The following is a 23,068-nucleotide window of genomic DNA, read 5'->3' on the forward strand; positions in this document are numbered from 1 at the left end:
CTGAGCCTGTACCGAGTACACCAGGCTCTGTGGCAGACATCAGACAATGCTAAGGTGGGTGTCTTCAATTGGCAGGCTGAAATAACTCTCACAGGGACAGAAATAAGTGGTTTCTAAAGATTAAAATCCATTTGGTCTCTGCTGGACCATGCCTTCATTCCTTTACCACTGCCTCCCAGAAAAAGGAACTTATAAAAAAGGCCAAATGATCATAGTAAATATTTTCTAATTTTTCATATGAACCCACAGGTAAAGGATTAAACATTTTAAGAAAATTTCAAGTAATTACCAGTGGGTATCATCTATTTTCTGATAGGTTTACGCTAAGGACTTATAAACTAAAACAAAACAAGACAGGAATTTACACAAAGACAATTATTTAAGACCTTTATTAACAGGTGCTTGCAGTTTGTTGACTTTTTTGAAAAAATCAAGTTGTAAACTTTTATTACAAATTAAAAATGAAGTTCTTAAAAATCTCGACTTGACCAGATATGAAACAATTTAAAAACCTTTAAAGGTATATTGAGAAAAACCAGGCTTTTTTTTTTTTTTTTAAAAAACACGTTTGTCATTACCAAAAAGAGACATCTTTAGGTAAAAATAATAAAAACCCCATGCTGCATAGATAATGCAGATAGTTCGATTTATCTGGTCAACAGGCAAAAAGCAAGCACTTAAGGTCTTTAGCTCCAATCTTTTGTTCATTTCTTATTGCTGGAATTTCATATTCATTTCTTCTTGTTGGATGACTAAACTGTAAAAGAAAGATAAAGATTATCTTGTACAATTCACTACAATGCTCTTTTAGGATACCAAATTGCTCCAGATCTCATTAGCTAAGTAGGGAGGCATTAACAAACCTCTCATATTGGTTTATCCTAAGACAGTGATTTACAACAGAGGTGACATTGCTGTGATAAAAATGGTTACTTGTATGTTATGAATGACCTTTTGCCACCCAGAAAATAGGATAGAGGGAAAAACCCCAAAACATCACTGGCTAAAAATGCTAATTCCAAAGCCAAACAGAGACAATTACATGCCTCTCAGTATCAAGTAAAAAAAGGAATCCCTTAATTTCAGAATTGATTACATGATGTCAAAGTTGCCACTTTCCCCAAAGAAACTACATTAGTCATCAATCATTATCTAGGTTATTAATCCTAGTAGCTATCCCACTTCTTTGAACAAGGTTAGCAAGACTTTCCTCAGCTTACTGGTACAATCAACTGTTCAAAAAGTTCACAAAAAGCTCTACTATTCAAGATATAATGTGAAGATACACTTCCAGGTGTCAGCACTGAGGTGGCTGAGTGGCCAAGTATGGCTCTGATACATGCCATTACCCAAATGGAAATATTTAGGTTAATTTTAACATTAATTTTGGTGGAAGACATTCTAAGTAAAAATGGCTTACCTTACCTGATGAACTGGGGTTTTTTTTTTCTCTTGCATTAATGAACACTACCTATGACTGCTCAGAGGCCAGAAGCTTTAGGCTAACTTACCCGGATGATGGTAGAGATGGTAAGCCGGCATTTACTCAGCCCCGCCCTGCTCAGCCTCGGGAGCGGACGAATTCTCAGCTGGTGGATCGGCTGCTTTTGTCTCTTTGCCATCTTGTGGTTTAGGGTTTTCTGGGCGTCTGCGTCGGTAATTGAAGTTACGGCGGTACCGACGTTGAGGTGGCTGCTGACCTTGGGTCTCATCTCCTTGATTTTCCTTATCTTCTTCATTGCCATCCTCTCTAGGCTGTCTTTGGCGAGGAGGGCCCCTGGAATAAACATTGTGCAAACTTGTAATCATGAAATCTTTCCTTCACCCACCCACCAGTGTTAATACCATATCTGGCCTGTTTATCAAGTGGTCTGCAGGTAATCTAACCAAAACAAAAGAGCAAATGATTTTTATTTCACAAACCGAGTGTGGTGACTTTGTACAAGGACTTGAAGTATAAACTGGAAGATGAGCATTTAAAACTGGTTCTTGGAATAGCAATCTTTTACCAACAGCATAACCTATTACAAATTAACCATGAAATGACTAAAAGTAGCACAACACCAACACCACTTGACATTACTTTATGACATTTTTAAATGTGTAACCAGGTTTGGGAACAAGTGCTACTAAACTTTACTCAAGAACATGTGCTAAAAAGGCAAGAAATCAAAACTTTCATATAAATGGAAGTATGCAGTCATTAGGGAGTGCATGAGATACTTCACATCCACTAGGCTGGCCACAGTCAAAAAGTTGAAAAATAACTAATGTAGAGAAATTAGAACCCTCATACACTGCCAATGAGAATATAACATGGTATGGCAGCAGCTTTGGAAAACAGCTTGGCAATTACTCAAAATGTTAGAGTTTCTATATGACCTAACAATTCCACTCCTAGTTCTATATCCAAAAGAATAATATTCACAATAACAAAAAAGTTTAAACCCTAAAATCCATCAACTGATTAATGAAGAAACATAATGTGGTATCCATACAATGGAACATAATTTGGTCATAAAAAAGAATCAAGTAATAATTAATACATGCTACATGGATGAACCTTAAAAATAGGCTAAAGCCAGACACAAAAAGCCTCATATTATATAATTCTATTTTTATGAAACGTCTACAATAGGCAAATCCAGAGACAGAAAGTAGATTAGAGGTAGCCAAGGGCTGGGGTAGAAGAGAATGTAGCGTGACTGTTAAGGGCTTTTTATTTGGGGGGACTGGAGTGACGAAAAATGTCTAGAATTAAGATGGTAATAATGGTTACATAACTTGCTGAATATACTAAAAACCACTGAGTCACACACTTAAAAGAAAAAAAGTTCAGGTATTATATTCCAGCAATTATCTTCAATGGCCTAAAATTAAAGATATTACAAATGAAAATAATATCAGGACTTTTAAGCACTAAAGATATGATTTCTTTTGCTGGTGATTATAAATGTTGACGATAGTAATGTTTTCTTAGCCTCTCCTCCATTCATATTCATTGTACCCCAGAAAGCCCCAGATACATCGAAATTAATATCATACCTTTTATACCTGGTCATCATGGGCTCTAATTCTCGTTTAGATTTCTATATTCCATTTTTCACCTCTAAACCCTCCATCTACTCCTTCCAATTTTCCTACTTTATTCCTTCTTGTTTCACTAGGACCTATAAGCTAGTGATCCTACCACCTATTCTGTCCCCAACTCTCCCTTAATCTTTTTTCTCTCTTTACCCAATACAAAGCCCACCATTAAACCATTATAACCAACTCCAACCCTAGTATCTTCATTTGGATAAACGCTGGACAAATCCAATCTCTCCTCAATCTGAGCCTGCTGCTCAAAATGGCTGGAAAACACAACCATGTTGGTGAACCCACTTTAAATTTGTGATCACCACTCAATCTGATTTCCTCTATTTCTTTTAATTTTACAATCTTTGTCCCAAAGCTGATAGAAAATACATACCTATTTCTATGATTACTAGAAAGTTATGCCATCTCTACAGGTAAAACTGTCAATTCTTATTTATGATATGGTATAGTTCAGATACGCCTAATGCTTAAAAGGTAATGCTTACCTTTATCCTTTCCCTCCCAAAGAAGCATGTCTTAAAGATATAATGCAATTTAAACTATGTTCGTATTTATTTAAGGACAGAAAATTTGAAATTCCATACTTTAGTTAGAGGAGAAAAAAACAAAACCCTGTATAAAGTAAACCTCATTTATGCAAGCTGGTTTTAATCAGTGCTAGCAAAAAAGATGGGAAGAACACATTTTCAAAGATAAATGATTTTGGGTGCACCTCTTAGGCATTTGACAAAAGAAAATGTGAAGTGTTAACAGAAAAGTGATTCAAAGACTGCGGGAGAACTCAGCATCATGCTGAGTCCTAAAATAAACTTAGGAAAATTTTAAATACAAACCATACCTGCGGAATCGTGGTCTATAACCCCGATACATATTCTGTCTCACTGGTCTACCTTGTTCTCCTGCACCCTGGTTGTCAGCACCCTGAAAACGCAATGGAAATCAAGCCAACTCAATCGATTGGTGACAGAGTAAAAATCCAACCAGACAAATCCAAAGTCTGATTACAGGAGTTAAAAAAAATCATCTAGTACTGTGATTATACTATGAATTAATTATTAATCCTTTTAGTTGTTATTAAGAATTAAAAAGTGCTTCCCATTATGATTAACAGCTCCAATATAGGGGAAGACACCAAGAAAATGCTTAAAATGCAATCTTATTAAAAGTTACCATATGCTGTTGTTGATCCTTTTACTTTTTGGTGAAACTTACCTCCATCACTTCTCCTTGCACAGGAGGGTTGGAATACTGTGGTCGACGCCCATAGGGTCTCCGCATGTAGTAAGGTGGGAACCGTCGCCTGCGGTAGGGCCGGCGCTGTTGGGCCTGGCCTTCGGGAGCACTCTCCGATCCCTCATTTTTTTCCCCACTCTCACTATTCTGGTAATTCTGCTGGTAATTGCGTGGAGGACCCCTGCGACGTGGATAGCGTCTATAATGGTTACGGTCTGCTGCATATTTACTGCCTTGCACTGGAACTCCACCAGGGCCTGTAACATTTGCTGCCTCCGCACCCTACAAAAGCCATCATATATATTGACAGTGATACAGAATTAAAAATACTTAACAAAATTTACACAAAGCAAATAAGAAAGGGTCTATGTGGCCAGGGGTGCATAGAAATAATTAAATATTAGTTCCTCACTGTTCTGAAGAGATTGCCCTCTAACTGCAGCCAGCAACATTAGACTTGATGCACCTGTGTTCATGTGGTTACACCTGACCCATCCATCCACATTAAAGCCACCATCCTAATGGATGAGATCTCCAAAATATTTCCATACTAAAGTCAAACCTTTACACAAAAAGCATCCTCACCTTTTCTCCTTCAACAACATCAAACTCCACAGTCTCTCCATCTCCTACACTGCGAAGGTACTTCCTGGGGTTATTCTTCTTTATGGCAGTCTAGTAATATCACATTCCAAAAATAGATTAACAGGGGAGAATAATGTGCTTTTTCATTTAAAATGTACCAGAGTCAATATTATTTTAGCTTGGCTATACACTTAAAATTAGCTTTAAATAAGACCAAACCATCAATAAATTTAGACAGGGACCAATGCTACCCCCAATCTCAACCAAAATACTCCAATCTTACAAGGCCCCAGCATTTTACTGCTATTTTACAAACTGAAGTAATTTAACACTCAAGACACTATATATTTTAAATGCTTTTAGCAAAAGCATTATTCATATGGCTTTGAAACAAGTGAGGAGATCCATCTATCCCCCAAAGACTGCACTTAATAGAAGCTAGCCCCACACGGGGCCAGTTTAGATGACAGGCGAGTTTAGCTTTACGTGCTTCAAAGTTGACAAAACCAACTTTGTCCTTGTGTTACCATATCAAGCTCAATTACAAATGTCAACCAAAATCCCTTCCAACCTGCCTGTGAAAATACGTCAATGGAAATGCAAGTCACATGTTATTAACTATGACACTTTTTATATTATCTGACTGCATGGGACAGTTGGTTATTACCTTCCTTCAATACAATGAGTCTCACGTTTACCTGTTTTTCAGACTGCTATGAAAAAGTAAAAGGGGAAGAATACCTCCTCTCATTTGTGTGTAATGATTCTACAAAGTTCTTTCGCACATTACCTATTCAATCTCACTATGACAGATGTGAGGTATTATTATTATCGTTATTATTTTTAAACAAACAGGCTTTAAAAAGTGAGGTGACTAGCCCAAGGTCACATAGATAATGAATGGCAGAGTGTGGACTTTTCTAAATCTAGGTCTTGGGACTCTAAATCCCAGGTTCATTCTAAGACATCGCAGCGGTATCCATTACAGGATCACTCATGCATTTCAAATCCAAAGGAGGCAGGACAACCAACAATCTGAAGCCAATTAAACTAAGTTGCCCAGAACTGCAGTCTCCTTAATACACCACTAAGACCTGAGCAGCCAAAGTCCGCAAGAAACAACTACAGGTTCAAACTACCTCCAGGATAAAGACGAAAGTATATTGGTGACACCTTGTGAGTCAAGAAAAGTGGGTGATACGTATTCAGCCAAATAATTGATCTCATCTGTCATCTAAACTGTCGCAAAGTTTTCATACCTTTCATATATAGCCAACTCTAAATTACCTGCAGTCACAGGGGATAGCATAAGTATGGATAATTACAATCTCAAAACTTCTTTTAGTCAGCATTCATGCCCTCCCCTATCTCCCCAAACCCTAAAGTGTTGCTAACAGGCAGCAAGACTGACAAGCCTTGCTGCCTTGTACCTAAGTCAGCATATATTCCTTTGAACACGTGGACAGGAAGTAAGGGAACCGGTAATAAAGAGTTGGTATTTAACTTTATAAAACAAATATTTGTTTTAAAATAACATTTTGTCTGAGCAGTCCTATATTTGTTTAGAATTTAAATGCTTCCATACTTATAACTGACCCTGCAATTATCTGATAGGGTTTTGGATGCACTAGAAATTTATCTGGCTTCTCCCTTGATTGCCAGTGAATGCTGTATAGCAGGGGTCCCCAACCCTTGGGCCGCAGACCAGTACTAGCATCACTACCTCAGCTCCACCTCAGATCATCAGGCATTTAGATTCTCACAGGAGCACTGGTCCCTCATGCCAAAAAGGTTGGGGACTGCTGCTGTATAGGACACTTCAAGAAAGCTACAAAGCATCAACTTGAGATAGCCCTTCTTAAGAAGTATGCTGCCATCTAAGCTCACAACGGCCTGAAAAAAGGTGTTTAAGTGTGGAATTTGACTGTAGTCTTTTGATGTCTGGATTACAGTAAAAAAGGTGGTTAAAAAGTTAAGAATGATTTCAATACAAACTGACAATATTTGAACAATCTTAGTGAGAAAAACCAAACGAAACAAAACCATGGAACACCTAAGTACGCATATACCCTCTACCCACTGCATAGCCATGAGGATAATTAAATCCAGTGGAGTCTATGATATAATGTATGGGATACTGCGATATTAATGTTCACTTGGCAGTGGCTTACTTTAACAAAAATTCTTAATGCTCGATCATTTTCAAAATAGTTTCCTTAAATGGTACTTGAGGATAATATGCAACATGGAGAACTTACCCTATATTAGTTTTTTCTTCTCAAGACACAAGTCAATCTAAAAATTATTTGAGTAATTACCAACTTTACCACACTGCCTTTGTCTTAAACTAGTGACAATTTTTAGATTTTTCCAAGCCAGCCAAAATTCTTCAAAGGTAAAAACATATAAATTAATGTATTGCAGCTTTGTCTTATTTCCCCCAAGATTACTGTGATCTGTTCTTACCACAGAGGTACACCTTAACAGCATTTGAAAACATCTTAAAGTTTCTATATATTTATAGCAATATTATTAGTTTAGGCTATCAAGTTTAGGCTAATGGAGGGGTTTTGCTCATCTAAAATTAGATTTGAAAATTTAGTGTAATGACTTGATTCAACATTTTAAAAAGCTAAAACTTTTAAATAAAATACCAATTTGAAAACACCTATCTTAAGTGAACTGCCAATACAATGTTTCAATGTATACATTTAAGCATGCTACCACTCTTCCTATAGGAATTAAATATACTGCTTGGTGGAAGAACTTAATAATCTTCTTTGTAAGGAACAAGAGTTGAGAAGATATCTACCCTTTTCTTCTTAAAAGCCTAAGCCAGAATATAAATATCCACACAAGCACTCACCTGGTGTACAAATACATCTTCCTTGGTGTCATTCCTGCAAGACAGAGAACCAAGTTGAGTAAGTTAGAAAATGAATGGAATACATTTCATATTGCCAAAGATTAACAATATCTTGGGTCCTTTTATGCATCCCCTCCCCCATTTTCCCTATTAGAGACTTTCGGCCAGCCATTAGGAAATTAAAAAAATGAAGCAACAACTAAAAAAACTAATAAGCCCATGAGTTCTGTTTTAAAGACTAAGCAGTTGCCAAGAACTGTTAATCTCATCACCTGTAGAAGGATAAAATGTTTAAGAAACCGAAGTGTGACCTACTAAGACATTAAGAGGGTAGAAGCAATTAACAACATATTCTGTCACTCCTTATCCTATTAAGCTTACTAATGGTCCAGCACACCCCACTCTTATCTCTAGAGGTTGGTTACTAACTTCTTAATAAGTAAGAGTCCACATATAATTTCCTTCCATTAATTAATAGCTTCTTTCTTTCACACTTCATCATCCTCAATCATTTCCTCTATCATTCCAATTTCCAATTCACCTTGAGGTCATAAAAATGGCCACTAAAAAACTCCACAGAATGTACACCACACCACCAGGAGTGAATCCTAATGTAAACTAGAAATTATAGCTGATAATGATGTATCCATGCAGATTCATCAACTGTAACAAATGTTATCAACTTTGGTTCAGGAACAGTGGGGGACTTTGTGCATATGTGGGCACCGGGTATATGAAAACTCTTGTTTTCTGCTCAATATTGTCATGAACCTAAAACTGCTCTTAATAATAAAGTACCAATTAAAAAAAAGATCACAATGAAGTACAAACATGGACACCACCAATACCATCATTCACACGGCAAGCTTCATACTTGATAAAAAAGCAGGTGAAGATGACTGTTTTTAGTAGCATACACAATCCACTTTTGCTTCATATTAGACACCATTTTACATCAATAATTAGTCTAACTGTAAGTATACTATACTATAAGTATAGTTGAAACATTTGCTTCAGACTTTATAAAAGCAGTTGTTATAGGAGGCAATATTTGCCCTACTTCTCAAAAAGGAGTTTATTGGAAAATGAGAAAGATGTTTCAGGTAGAGGGATCCTGACACGGTAAAACCAGCGACCAGTAAATTCAATACAAGCTGAGTTCAAACTGGTTGGAGCATAAGCAATTAAGCTGTGTGGGAGGATCAAGAATAGAGGCTAAATCATCAATATAGGCAGAGGACCTAGCAAAGGCTTTTAAGTAGAAGGATGTGACATGAGAGACTTATTGGATATTAAAAGCTAATGGCCGCTGTTATGACAAGTTTGAAGCCAAGGTGTCCAGTTAGTTACAAAAGCTACTCCAGAAGTCCAGACCAGGACTGTGTTTGACAGAGTGTACTAGTTATCTGTCTTTAGGTAAACTGTGTGGATAAATGGATGTTAGAAGGGAGGGAAAGTGAATAATGGTCTGAGTTTTTAGCTTGGAGATTGGGTTTAAGGTGACGAAACCATGCACAAAAACCACTGGAGGAGAAACAGATTTCCAGACCTTTACTGACTTTCCCCATCCTCTTCATTCAGTTAATAAACCAGAGTGAGAAAGGGCTCAATAGTAGTTCTAGAGTTTAATGACAAGAGGAACAAAGGTTACAATGAACTAGACTGACTGATTTACTGACTGTTGACTCCTTGCTGATCCATGGAGTAATACATGCACCAAAACATTCATATAGCTTGGACTATTCTAAGATGAATATAGTTAATTTATGGGAACAGGACAATTTAAAATCTTAAAAACCCACACACAAACCCAGGGATATTATAAAAGCTTTTCAATACATGTGATTGAAAACTGACCTTACAAGCTAGTTGAGTATTAGGAACACCTAGGGAAGTAATGGCTGGTTATAATGTCCATCTGTCAAATCTACAGGCATCACATAAACAGCTCTATAGCTAGCATTTATTAGTGTTCATCTCCAACATGACTGAATTTAAAGCCCTAAGGCTCTGAGGGGACAGACAAAAAATTAGTAAAATTTTAGAAAATTGATAGAGAAAAAGAGGAAAGGTGGGCAAAGTCTAGAAAAGTGATTCTCATTAGGGTCTGTACTGGCCACCATAAGGCATTTGAAGTTGTTCCAAAGACAGGAGGGGTTATTTGCATTAATGAGGTGATGGATTGCTGGATCACTAGGTAAAGAATTATTTGGCATCCTATTTGACTTTCAAATATATTACTGAGTTTTGAATCTAGCATTTTACACTGCTTTAATATGCTTACTAAATTTATTAAAAATACAACTTCTGTGGAGGATTTTTTTATTACTGATGATAATGCTGCTAAGTCTGAGTAGCCAATACAGCACACTTTTTATCAATCCATATTTGTGGTGGCATTGACTATTCATCATGTCTTCCAATGAAAGCAGCAAATAGACACATATCAAATACATGCACTGCAATTAAAGTAATAGTTATCTATGAACTTTATTTCAGGGATGTAAAAATATTAGGAAATTTATCAAAACTACTTATTCAGTCAGGACAACTGTCTTAAAAATATTATAAGGTAGGCAACACACACACGAGAATGTCATCCCCCTGGAAAACAGCTTAGGGAGCTGTTTTGTCGGTAGGTAGATACGGCTGGCCCTCTGCCATTTGCAGCTTCCATATCCATGAATTTAACTAATCCAGGATAAAAAATATTCAGGAAAAAATTGTTACATTGCTGTTGATATGTACTATGTAGTTATGCCTACAATGGATGCCTCTATAATGAACATGTGCAAGATATTTTTCTTGTCATTATTACTTAGACAATAGAATATAACTATATAGCATTTATACTGTACAGTCATGTGCTGCTTAATAGGGATATGTACTGAAAAATGCATCATCAGCTGATTTTGTCATTGTGCAAACATGAGACTACACTTACACAAACCTAGGCTACAAACCTGTACAGCATGTTACCATACTGAATACTGCAGGCAATTGTAAACACAATGGCTAAGTATCTGTGTACTCAAAAACAAAAAATGTACAGTAAAAATACGGTATAAGAGTTAATAAAAGGTACATCTGTATAGGGCACTTGTTAATGGAGCTCACAGGACTGGAAGTTGCTCTCAGTGAAAAAGGAGTGAGTGAATGTAAAATCCTAGGACATTACTGTATAATACTTAGAATTTAAAAATACTGTACACTTAGGCTACACTACACTTATTTAACATTTTCTTCAATAATTAACCATAGCTCACTATAATCTTACTTTACTGCATAAACACTTAAAATTTAATTGATTTATAACAGCTTAAAACACAAACATAGTACAGCTGTACAAAAATAGTCTTTCTTTACATCCATATTCTATAAGTTTTGTTTTACAAATTTTTTATTTTTTTACTTTTTAAACTTTGCTAAAAACCTAGACATAAACATGCATATATTAACCTATGCTTACGGAGAGTCAGGATCAATACTACTGTCTTACACATCCACTTCTTGTCCCACTAGAAGGTCTTCAGCAGAAACAACTCACAGGAGCTATCATCTCCTATGATAACAGTGCCTTCTAGAATATCTCCTGAAGAACCTGCCTGAGGCTCTTCTTGAGGAGGTATAACTCTTTTCAGAAATATGTCTGTGGGTTGTTTCTTTCATCGTAGATTTGCTGGTAAGCAGCTTGCATCATTTAACATTTTTCTCTATTAGTGAAAACCTTTTGGTGTTGAGGGAGCAGGTGAGTCCCTATTTTCAAACTTTTAAAGGAAATTGTTGAGGTCTGTAAAAGCTTCTGCTAAATGCTTCACTGTCAATTTCTTATCCCAGGATTTTTTTTTCTTCCTTTTCCTCCTGTATTTTCTTTTCTCTTGCTGCTTCTGCTATGCTTTCCTAGTCCAACAGCTCCTCCAGGCCATCAAGGAGGTCCTCAGCGTCATTCTCATTCACACCTAGTTAGGATTAGTTGTTTGCCATCCCAACCAGTCTTGTTGATTTTTGCAACCTTTGCGTTAAGACATTGTGACAGCCGCAGCAACACTAGACAATAGGAATTTTCTAGCTCCATTATTATCTTATGGGACCATTGTTATATGTGAAGTCCATCGGAGAATGAAAAGTTGTTATGCGGTGCATACACTGCCTGTTAGTCACTTAATAGCCATCCTGGTTATCAGATTGACAATTGTGGTACTGCAGTGTCTGTGTCATGTAACACTTAATTCTACTTAGTAACGACCCTAAAGTGCAAAAGTGATCCTGGCAATTAAAATATGCCAAAGAAAAGCCATAAAGTGCCTCCTTTAAGTGACAGTGTATGTAGAGTAAAAAACAGTATATATAGGCTTTGGTACTATCTGAGGTTTTAGCGTGTGTGTGTTTTGGAACATATCCACTGCAGATGGGGAAGGAGGAGGGAAGAGATACTATTGTATCATGGCCAAAGTGTACCTAGATTTTAGGAAGAAATCTGATAGCAACAAATATAATTTTAGCCAAAATAGAATACTATTGTTTGGATGCATTAAATCAATCTAGCTGCAACTTATTAAATGACTACCTAGAAATTCAAGGCACTACTAACATGAAACCCAATTTTTAGTCCTCATTCTATTTACAGTTGCATAACCTGAAAAAGCTGCCCCCTCCTCAATGGATCTTTTTTCTTCACTTGCAAAATGGGAAAAACTAAAACAGACACATAACATTACTGAGGGTTTAAGTTCTAGATACAGTGCCAAGTGCTTTAAATATGTCACTCGATCCTTACAATCCCTGAGGCAGGTGCTATTATTAATCCCTATTCTAAAAATGAGGAAAATGAAGTATGCGTTTATTTGCTCACAGTAGAATTTGATTCCACAAGCCCTTGTCTTTACTATGTTGAGAAAGGAAAAAGGACGAGTTTGGAAACCTTTACATTTTAGCTTCAGAGGTAGATTACAGCATATGGTTTCTCCAATTTGTTGGAGAAGACAACTAATTAGCATCTGTACATCCTTATCTGCAGCACACTAAGTTATTCCATGTAATTAGAACAGGGCTCTGCTACACACACACCCTTAAAAATGTAAAAACCATTGTTAGCTCACAAACCATACAAAAACGATAATGAGTGGTGGTAGTTTGTTGACCCCTGATATAGCAATACTGGAAAAAATGCACACCATGGCCACTAGAGATATTACTGGAGAGGGAAAAGCAGCAATTAAAATAAGACGATCGAAATGGCTCATCAAGAAGCATGTTTTAACCTTTAGCTATTATTAGTAATAGAAGGGAATGCAGGCATCCCCAGTACTGCACCTTACCTTTCGTGGTATATCCTGAGAACTAAGAGGCACATTTCTGCCTTTATATCATACTTTACTGAGGGTGGAAGGTTGTATACAGAGCTGACTAGTTTATGAGCTCCTTCCTACTGGTGGCAAGTCACTGAGGACAAGAAACTGTCATTCTTTCATCTAGCCCCCAACACACTGTAGGAATATGGTAGGTGCTCAATAAAATTTTTAAAAAATATTTAAGTGCCTACTGTTCGATTAGTAGCAGTCAGCTTTTCAAAATAAAATGTAATCAGTGCCACTTTTTACTTCTCTAAATTCTATCCTTTCCTATTATTCCATCTTATTAGTTTTTCCGCCACAAGCTACCGGGCCTATAATGAAGGAACTCAAGTCTAAAGGCTTCATTCATTCCTTTAATAAAGCTGAGTATTTACTTGTGCTAGCTAGCCAGCCAAGCACTGTGCTAAGCACCAGAAATAAAAATAACACATGGATCATCCTTTAGGGTTTCAATCTAGAAGGCCACCACCATTCAATCCAATGCAGCAGTTGAATTACCAAATATGTTTTCTGCATATGGTATGATAAACCATACTAATCAGAGCAAGGAGGGAGGGGCAAATGGGTTATACGGCACAGTGCTTGAAAACGCCTTAATAGAAGCCAAAGTTGGAATACTGGCTATTCCATTCGTAACTACATGATCTTGGAAAAGATGCCTTGTTTGTAAAGTGAAGACTTTACACCTATTAAATGTTAGCTAATTATCATATTTTAAAAACCTAGTGAAGGCCACGCTCTAATAAACCATAAGCCTCTCCATATTGCTGCCACTTGAAATAATTACTTTACTTGCAGTCCAGTTTCTAAAACTGCTGTCCAATAGAAATAAAATACAAGCCAAATATCTAAGTTTGTTTTCTAGTAGCCATAACAAAAAGTAAAAACTGGCAAAATTAATTGTCATTTCAACACATACAGTCAATATAAAAAATTGAAATATTTTACATTTTTCTTTTCATACAAAGTCTTCATAATCTGGTGCGTATTTCACGTTTATGGCTACTGTATTGGACAGCATAGGTCTACAATATTCCAACAGTGTCTGTCAATATACTGTACATCAATCACTCCATTTTCCTGCAGTCAAGTGTATTCTTTGTTGTATTCTTCTACTCTACTTCTTTTTGTTAATAAGGGCATCATTTACTACTAAAAATTTTTAATGGAAGACACAGTTGGTAGGTTTTCTCCTCTATCTAGTAGAATAGTACTACCACTCAGTAAACAACAGTACTGACTTTAAGAAAAAAGGAAGCACACAGATGGCAAGAGGCTGATGAAGAAAAAAGGATACCATTTTAAGTTAGGAGAATGCTAAAGGAAAAAGAAATCCTGCTGGGACTGAAAGAAAACAGAAGTCTCTTCAATAGTTGCTAATGTAGCACTCCGAAGGTAAAAACATGTAGCCAGCACTAAACTCCTATATTACTAAATCTATCCAGATTAAAGAGTCTTAAGATATTCCAAAATTTTAGATAACATTTTTTGTTGCCAATCCACAGCACTGCCTTAAATGAGACCTACCATACACATTTATCTAGCCATAACCAAATGCTCCCGTGTTATTATCTTGTTCGAGGTTACGGAAACAAGTCATTTTAACAGCTTAATTTGCCCAACCGCATAAATTAATTTATAATCCTTTGGTTATAAAAAACAAACTCCAGGATTTATCATCTATATATGCTCCATAATGCAAAGTATCCATACACGAATTTCTAAGTCTTGCAGACGGCTACGAGATCACAAAGCCATTTATCATTATATTTGTTCTCAATTAAACACTCCCCACACCCAGCAGACATGGTCCTATTTCCCACATTATTTTCTACTATGTTGCCTGCTTTAAGTGAGCTAGACTCTTTCAAGGGCTGAGACTGGAGGGTAGGAAACTCAGCAATTACAGCCCCAGTACTAGGAAAACACAAGGTGAATATGCTAGTTCTCCATTTTAGATTTTAAATATCGGTAACTTGGTGAACACTGGATGACTTTCTGGCCAACTTCAGATCAGTGGCTATCATAACCATCACATAAATAAATCCTAAAAGAACCTGTATGTGTCATGTTTTAAGAGCTCCAGTTCTTCAGAAACCAATATATAGTATTTTAAGACATGACTTAAGGATTAAAATCTTTTTTTTTTTTGTCTCCCTTGCCCCCAAAGGAAGGGTCCTTAGCAGCACACCAAGTCTTTATCTACGTCTTCCCTAGTGTCACAGCATTTAGTCAATTATAGACTACCCGTGTCTTCCATGGCTCAGAAATATTTTACTATGTGATCAAGTTAATATCAGCCTGACTTTTAACAGCCCCAAAGACTTGGCAATCACCTTTCCACAGTTTCACAAACTTTTAAAATTAAGAACCATACTGTATTTTAGGCTTTGTGTAGTCATAGACTCAGCTACATATTCTCTTATTCAATTCTTTTCAAATCTGAGGAACTAGTACTCGCACAGATCATTTAAGAAAGGAGTCTTTTTCAGTAGCTAAGAATAGCCACTGCTAAGAAATTATCTGTAACTACATGGACAAGGACCGAACTGAAGATGACTAGGGTCTATTTTCAGAGTCAGTGTAGCAGCAGTTAGTGAACATAAACTCGAGTCAGAAAATCAAATTCAAATCCCAGCTCTGCCACTTACTAGCCAGTCTCTTCCTAGAGCAAGTTTACTCAACCTCTCTGTGCCCCAGAATGGTATCTACACCTCAAAGGTTTAAGGATTACACAGATTGGATCATTTAAAGCATTTACAATAGTGCCAAATATAAGTACTTGATATACATGACCTACTTTTATTTATTATCATTGTGTATAAGAAGTCACCCTCATCAGTTATATACACACGGAATCCCCAAAAGGGACATGTTCCCACCCCCATCAAGGGAGACTAAACCTGACAGCCACTAAAAGAGGGATAGCTAAGTTGTTCTCTGGCTAGGTTTATCATACACCTTCCTAGATCATGGGTAATAAACTCAAATGCATACAGAGGCCAGGCAGGAGGGGAAATTAACAGAGAAAGCTAATCCTGACAGGCTGTGGTAAATACAGAATATATGCTCCAGTTAAAGATGATAATATTCACGACCAGGTGAATTTTTATTTACATGAGACTCTGGGCCCTAATGCTAAAATTCAGATTTTAAAAAATAATCTAGATAGTTTTGATATTATCTCCTGAATTTTAACTGTCAGTAATTAATTCCTATTCTTTTAAGACACTGTATTGTCCAAACAGAAGATTTAGCTACTAGGTCACCAGTTTGTGACCTCTGCTTTATTCAATTCTCTTCACTCTAAATTCCTTGCCCATCCCAAAAATCTTAGAATGATTAACTTAGCATTTTACGTACTCTAGAGAATAGAAAAGAATTCCTATTCTGGTCATTATAAAAGACACATGTCCCATTAAAAAATAAATTGTTACTGATTTACGCCAATCTTGAGTTTGGTGAGCATGGATATATCCATAACAGCAAGAAGCAAAAGACAAAATCAGGTTTCTAGCTTAAAACAGCAGACTCAAACCCTGAAACCACTGACCCCTGTGGCATCCTTCTAATGACACCTTCAACAGTTTTAAGTTTTTCATAATAAAAAATTTGGAGGCATTAACAAACCCCTTGTCACATAATCCAATTAATTTTTGCAGACTCAGCACATAAAGAATTAACAATGAAGTTCTCAGAATTCCTAGATTACACAGCCTAACAAAGCCAAAAATTTTTGCCATTTTAAAAGCACTATGCTCTTCTTATTTAGCATCTTTTATACAAAAGAACCACCAGGGGGAAAAAAAAACCTTAAAAAAAAAAATTCTCACAAAGCTATACCAATGACTATCATATACAATAATTCAGATTGAAATGTTTAGCATGAAAACTCATTTCTTTAAAGGCAGAAAATTTACATAAAACCTTTTAACTATATAAATCTTAAGAACCTAGGACATACAATCATAGAACCTTAAGATTAAAATTAAAGTCATGGCAATCATCTCAAACACTGCATCTTCTACTTCACAGAGAAACAGCACAACTATGTGACACGCTCCCTGCGCCCCAGGTGTCTCTAGCCCTGTTAGCTTCCAGAACTACAGTTCTTTAAGACGTATATTTTCCCTTAATCAAGGCAAACGTCTCCTGGACTCTTAATTGCAGTACGATTTTACAGTGTCTTATGCAAAAGTCTCAGAATCATTGAAATAACCAGTTTAGAAATATAAACCACATTCGAACCAGTTAATCAGACAAAATACTTGAGGCTTGGACAGTCCAAACAAAGGATCATCAAAAGCCAATTTACATTTAACTTGCTCTGGAGAATAACCAATTGAGTTGATTGCAAGTCAGAACAGAGCTATTAAGTAATGGCATCTCATAAGATAAAAATTTATAATATGTAAAGAACTATTCTTTCATCTTGGATATCAATTGTTCATCTCAAAAATATCATAACCTATGTCCATTTAACAAAATACAGCAAAAGGCACATGCTACAATTTTTAAAGCACACACAAACTACAATCTAACCACTGAAAAGACTTCAAATTACAGTCCTTTCGGCTGTGCACACCAGTGATAGCCTATGATTAGAGAGTCAAGGTTAAAAGCAATGTTTCTTATAAAAATGTACCCCAGACCCAGTGAATCCAAGCTTCCAAGGGAGAGCTTAGGAATCTGCATCTGTAACACTCTTCCAAGGTAAGCGCACTTAAATTCAAAAACCACTGACTGGTTTAACCGTTAGGCCACTAAGATGGAAATACTAACTGAAATGCTAACAAATTCAGAGATCAACCAACCAAAAAGCGGTAAATCAAATCTAAGCACCAAAGCATTCCCTTCTTCCCTCACTAGTAACCCATTATCAAAAAACTGATGAAAAACGTAGCCTGTCAGGAAGGCAGACAGTGTAAGAACAGATGGAAAATTCCTAAAGATTCTGGAACAAAATGTTTCTTCACAACTGCAAACGTGGAAAACAGACCATCATATGCTTACAATCTCTTCTGCTCTCTCTCCCAACATCAGCCAATTATGTCTCTTTCAGCCTGATGTTGCCCATTTGGTTTCCTGTAGTAGTGTCCATTTTGCAAACATTAGGTATTACTTTTTGCTGTGTTCTTTTAAATATCTAGTTGTTAACGCCTTCTAAAATAGTGATGTAAAAAAGAAAATGCTGAGATGACTGTATCATACCTGTAAAGCCAATAACTACTATCAGCATACACTGTTTTACACCCACATAATTGCACTACTAGCCTTGGCAGCCATCTTGAAAATGATGCCCGGCTCACAAGGGAGACCACGAAGATTACTATGAGTAAACTGCACCTTACCATATTGTTACAAACAATTCAAAGCATTAATCCTAAAGATGTAGTTTGTAGCTTTGCCTTCAAATACAAAGAACAATGTTAACACGGACTAAGGCCACTCTAACAAGCTACAACTAAATCTTTAATAATAAAAAAATAATAGTCATGATTTGGAGACAAGGAAGTAGAAGAAATAAAAATTAAGTAAGGGAAAGGGCCATTTTGTTCCAGATGTTACTCTATGAGCGAATAAACACTCTGTTGTCAAAGCAGTCCTAATATAAAATTTATCTGAGGCATTCAAGATAACATATGTTGAAACATTAAACAAAGGCAAAATAGCCTTAGTCATCAGGATGACCAGATCTCATATCTGCATTGTTAAATCATGTTACCTCCAAAGGTTAACAATAACCTATCAATAGAATGTAAATAATCTATATACCAACCAGTGGGTCACACTTTCGAATACCAGTTTCAGTAACATAAAATGACAATAAAAACGTGGGGGGCCCGAGTCTTAACAGCATTATACTAGATCTTAATTTCTTCAGTTTGCCCTGTTAGAAGTCTCACTCTCTCTACTGCCTTTTAAATTGCTTTGTACGATTACAAGCCTTTTAAGTTAGCTTAATATTTAGATGCAAAACGAAGACAATCTCTAGACCAATTAATCCCTTCGATCTTCAAGGAAAACAAACAAATCCCACTAACATACCAGACGGAGCAACCTAAGCATGCTTAAACAATCCCAAGTCCGCAAAGCCTGCAGCTTGGAGTAGAGCGTGCAAGAGGTATGACAGCTCACCTGTTGATGAAACCATATCCGTTTCTTACATTGAACCATTTTACTGTTCCCAAAACCTTCGTTGCTGAAAGGGGAAAAAAAACCCACGATTACCAGGCATCCTTTTTTAAAACCGCCAAGCTTCAGCATCCGGTCCCTTGCGCGCTTCCCGGCGGCTGCCCGCGACCACCTGACAGCCTTTCTCTTCAGAGCCCGCTCGCCCCACCGCCCAGCCGCGATCCGGCCCCCACTGCGCCTCTGCGGTCCACGTGGGTGAGTTCTAGGCCGCTGCAGCCAGGGGCGCAGGCCCAAGCTGGTTGCGCGCGGAGACAGCGGGCGCGGATGCGGGGCGGGGAGCACGTGAGAGAAGGGGAAGCCGCCCGGCCTGCGTAGGCGACGCGCCGCGCCCTCAGGGTACACGCGGAAGGGAGCGGGTGGAGAACGGAACAACAGCGTGCGGACCCCGGCGCACGCGGCCCGCAGGGAGGGGAGGGAACCCGCCGCACACGCGGTCGACGGCGCGCGGACGGCCCGGGGGAGGGGCGCGCGGCTGCGCGGGGTCCACAGCGGCGCGGGAGACGGCGCGCGCGCGCGCCTGCCGGGCACGCGGGCCAGGCGGGCCGGCGTCCGCGAGGGCGCGGGCCTGGGGGAGGGGCAGCCGCGCGCCACCGAGTGGGTCCCCGCCAGCCGCGCGCCCGCCGGCTCGCCCCGCTTTGGGTAACGGTTCCGCCGCCAGGCTTTCCTATGGCCCCACGCCCGTCCCCGTCCGGCCCTCACCGATGACCTTCTTGTCCCCGCCGGCAGGCGCCGCCGATGTGAGGCCGCCCGGGCCGCCGCTCCCTGCGCCGCTGCCCGTAGTGCCGGGCTTGGTGTCGGCAGCGCTGAGGGCGGGGGCGGCGGGGGGGGCGGCGGGCGGCTGCTGGGTCTCGGCCTCGCTGCTCATGGTTGCGGTGATGGTGACTGGGGCCGGCTGCGGCAGCTACGGCTCCTCCCGGGGTGTGATGGTAACTAGGCCGGCGGCGGCGGTGGGGCTGCTCAGGGCTCTCTGGGGTCCGCTCTCCGCTCCCGCTACCGATCGAACTAGCGAGAATGGCGGGACGGGCGGGATAAGCCCTGCGTTCGACCCGCCCTAAGCATCTTTCACTGGCCAGAAATATTGTCAATCTCGCCACCTGACCCCAATTCCTGACACCTATTGGCTAATGTTTTATCACTCCTCCACTTTCATTGGCTTTTAGGCGGCTAATTCGACCGACCTACAACCGTTCCTGCCTCCGCCGCCGCCATAGAGACCGGAACTAGAATTAGAGTAGTCGCCACGAGAACCATAGAGTACCCGAGAGGACGGGCAGAGTGAACGTGACTTTCACGAGGCTGCAGCTTGGGCTGGCGGGCCATACGTCCAGGCTTGTTTCTTGGTCGTAGGAAAGGCACGGCTAAACGCCTGAGCTGGGATTACCTGATCCGGGGGCTTGGAAGGGGCCCCGCCGATACCTTAGCCCCATGTGGAAAGGCCTACCTTCCTTCCTGCTCCAAATATGGTCCTTGTGACCTCAGACCATTACTGCCAATAGAGCCGTCTTTTCTACAATGGCCGTGTTACTTGCGGCACAGCAGAGGATTTCTGGAACAGACTTAAACGTATGCATTCAAAGAGCGTCCGTTTTCGGCGGAGCAGTCACCTTGGAGGGACCACGCAGGCTCTCAGGCTGCCACTGCTCCGCACATTTAGGGCGGAGGGCGGGGGCGTACTCCATGGGGATCTGCCTTACGATCCATTTTACCAGGCATGTTAAGGACTGTCTTATTAAACATTCACGTCTTTTTGCATTGGCCACAAATCAGAGTTAATATCAAAAAACGTTTATTGAGCAAGCTAGGCATTTTTCTTGCATTTTATTCTTACAACAGACACGTGAAATAGGGATTACTATCCACGTTTCACAAACGATTTATAATCGAGGTTGCCACATGCTGCAGCTGAAGTTCTTAATTCGTTGTTTATTAAGCGTCTACTATCTGCTTGGGATAGACTAGTCTGCCAGTTTCTGCCTTAAATTCAGTGTAGGGATGAAATCAGAAACTTAAACACCCAACACCCCAGCGTTGCAAAAACAAAGCATTTAAGGATTGAAAGTGGAGTGCTGACTGCAGGCACTTGGAGGTTTATGCAAAGACCTAGAGGCTAGACAAGATAGGGTTTGACTGGAATGCAAGTATTACAATAAGACTATAATGAAGACATTGGGTTACAGAGGTAGGCAGGGTGAAATTAGGGGTATTTTATTTGGAATTCATCCTAAAGGCAATAGTGAGAAGAGTAATTTAGAGCTGTAACCAGGGAGTGGCATAATTTATTTAATGGTTGCTAAGTGGAGAACGGGTTGAAGAGGGGCAAAAATGGAAGTAGGGAAAAGTTAGGCTAGTGCAATAGTCCTTATCCCATCAGTATCATCCAGGCCTGTCAATTCTACTTCCTAAAGGCCTCCTTGAATCAGTCCTAAAAATCTTTAATCTCTTCCTTCCTCCTGCCACCACTCTAGTGTAGGCCGTTATCTATTGCTTAGAGCAGTAGGCAAATTTTTGTTTTTCCAAAAAAACTTTTATGGACACTAAAATTTGAATTTCATGTAATTTTTACATCACATATTCTTTAGATATTTTCAACCATTTAAACATTAAAAACCATTCTTATTCTTAACCATGAGCCATTGAAAAACGGAGATGGCCCGCTAACTGTAGTTTGCTGACCCTATCTTAGAGCACTGCTATGGCCTCCTAGCCAGTCTCTCTACCTCTTTCTTACTCTAATATTCCCCACCACAACATCCAGAGTGTTCTTTTGAACATGACACTGTCTTATTTAAAATCTTTCGGTGACTACCACCACCCTTAAGAAGGTCCAAATTTCTTAATGTGGTTTACAGGATTCTATGACTTCTTTAAACTTACCTCTCATCTTTCACATTCCTTGTCCAATCTTCCAGACCTTTAGCCATTGCCTTCTTTGGGCTATCACATACTATTCCCTGCACTCATAAACTTCCTTTCTCCCTTCTTTGCTTGCTTAACTCTTCATCCTTTAGGTCTTGCTTCAAATGTTACTAGGTCAGAAGGCCCTCCTATCCTAACACTGTAATGCACTAATTTAATCTTCCCAAACTATGACTTCCTGGAGCATCTAGCACAGTACCTGACACAATATCTTAATAAATTTGTTAAATGAATGAGATGGTGTAGAAAATGGGTCAGAGAAGGTGGTACTAGCGGCAAAGAGGTCATATGGGCAGTTGTACCAGTAATCCATGTGAAAAGGCTTCCAGCAACAATGTGTATGGAGAGAAGTAGGTGGAATCTAGAGCTGCTGTTCATCTGTTCCAGCTCTAGATGACTTTTGACTGCTAAAAAGAAAATGTCTCCTCAAAAGGCAGTTCTGCCAACGCTGAGGACATTTAAAAGTGTGCCTGATAGGCTTGAGAGCTTTTACCCAAAGTGGAGTTGCAAAGACAAAAGGGCAGCAGCACTTTTGAGAATAAGTGAGCAACCTTCCCCATGTAACTGCTTTGAAGGGAGGGCTTCTCAAGCAAGAATATGAATTCTGTAACATTTGTCTTTAAAACGTTACTTAAAAGATCATTACTTACTCATCCAATTAAGCTCTCTCCTGCTCCTTGGTCATAAAGATGAGCTACTTTCTGCTAGTTTCCTTGTAGCCACTTCTCTACCACTGCAGGGATGGTAATGAAGCACTGGAAACCTGTTCAGGTCAAAATTCTTCTGTTGTGAGGTGGGAGCTCTCTACTTCACAGTTCTT

General features: G+C 39.0%; 1 protein-coding gene across 1 annotated transcript; it reads right to left on the reverse strand.

Annotated features, from left to right (window-relative positions):
• Nucleotides 1-360: 360 nt before the first annotated feature.
• YBX1 (Y-box binding protein 1) lies at nt 361-20,352 on the reverse strand. The gene is made up of 8 exons (XM_039868829.1): nt 20,032-20,352; nt 19,276-19,339; nt 7,784-7,817; nt 4,918-5,007; nt 4,312-4,614; nt 3,938-4,020; nt 1,512-1,777; nt 361-757 (listed from the first exon to the last, which is right to left on the reverse strand). Exons 1-7 carry the CDS (start codon nt 20,195-20,197, stop codon nt 1,543-1,545), a joined length of 975 nt encoding a protein of 324 aa, XP_039724763.1. The 5' UTR covers nt 20,198-20,352; the 3' UTR covers nt 361-757; nt 1,512-1,542.
• Nucleotides 20,353-23,068: the final 2,716 nt, after the last annotated feature.

This window comes from Pteropus medius, unplaced genomic scaffold (genome assembly GCF_902729225.1).
Source record: "Pteropus medius unplaced genomic scaffold, Ma_sr-lr_union100, whole genome shotgun sequence".
Taxonomy (NCBI): Eukaryota; Metazoa; Chordata; class Mammalia; order Chiroptera; family Pteropodidae; genus Pteropus; species Pteropus medius.

Excerpts from the sequence above, each read along its gene's own strand:
- YBX1 (XM_039868829.1), bottom strand. The coding sequence starts at position 20,197 with ATGAGCAGCGAGGCCGAGACCCAGCAGCCGCCCGCCGCCCCCCCCGCC. Across the intron at positions 19,340-20,031 it reads CGGGGACAAGAAGGTCATCG|CAACGAAGGTTTTGGGAACA; the intron begins GTGAGGGCCGGA and ends TTCCCCTTTCAG. Across the intron at positions 4,021-4,311 it reads TGCAAGGAGAAGTGATGGAG|GGTGCTGACAACCAGGGTGC; the intron begins GTAAGTTTCACC and ends TTGCGTTTTCAG.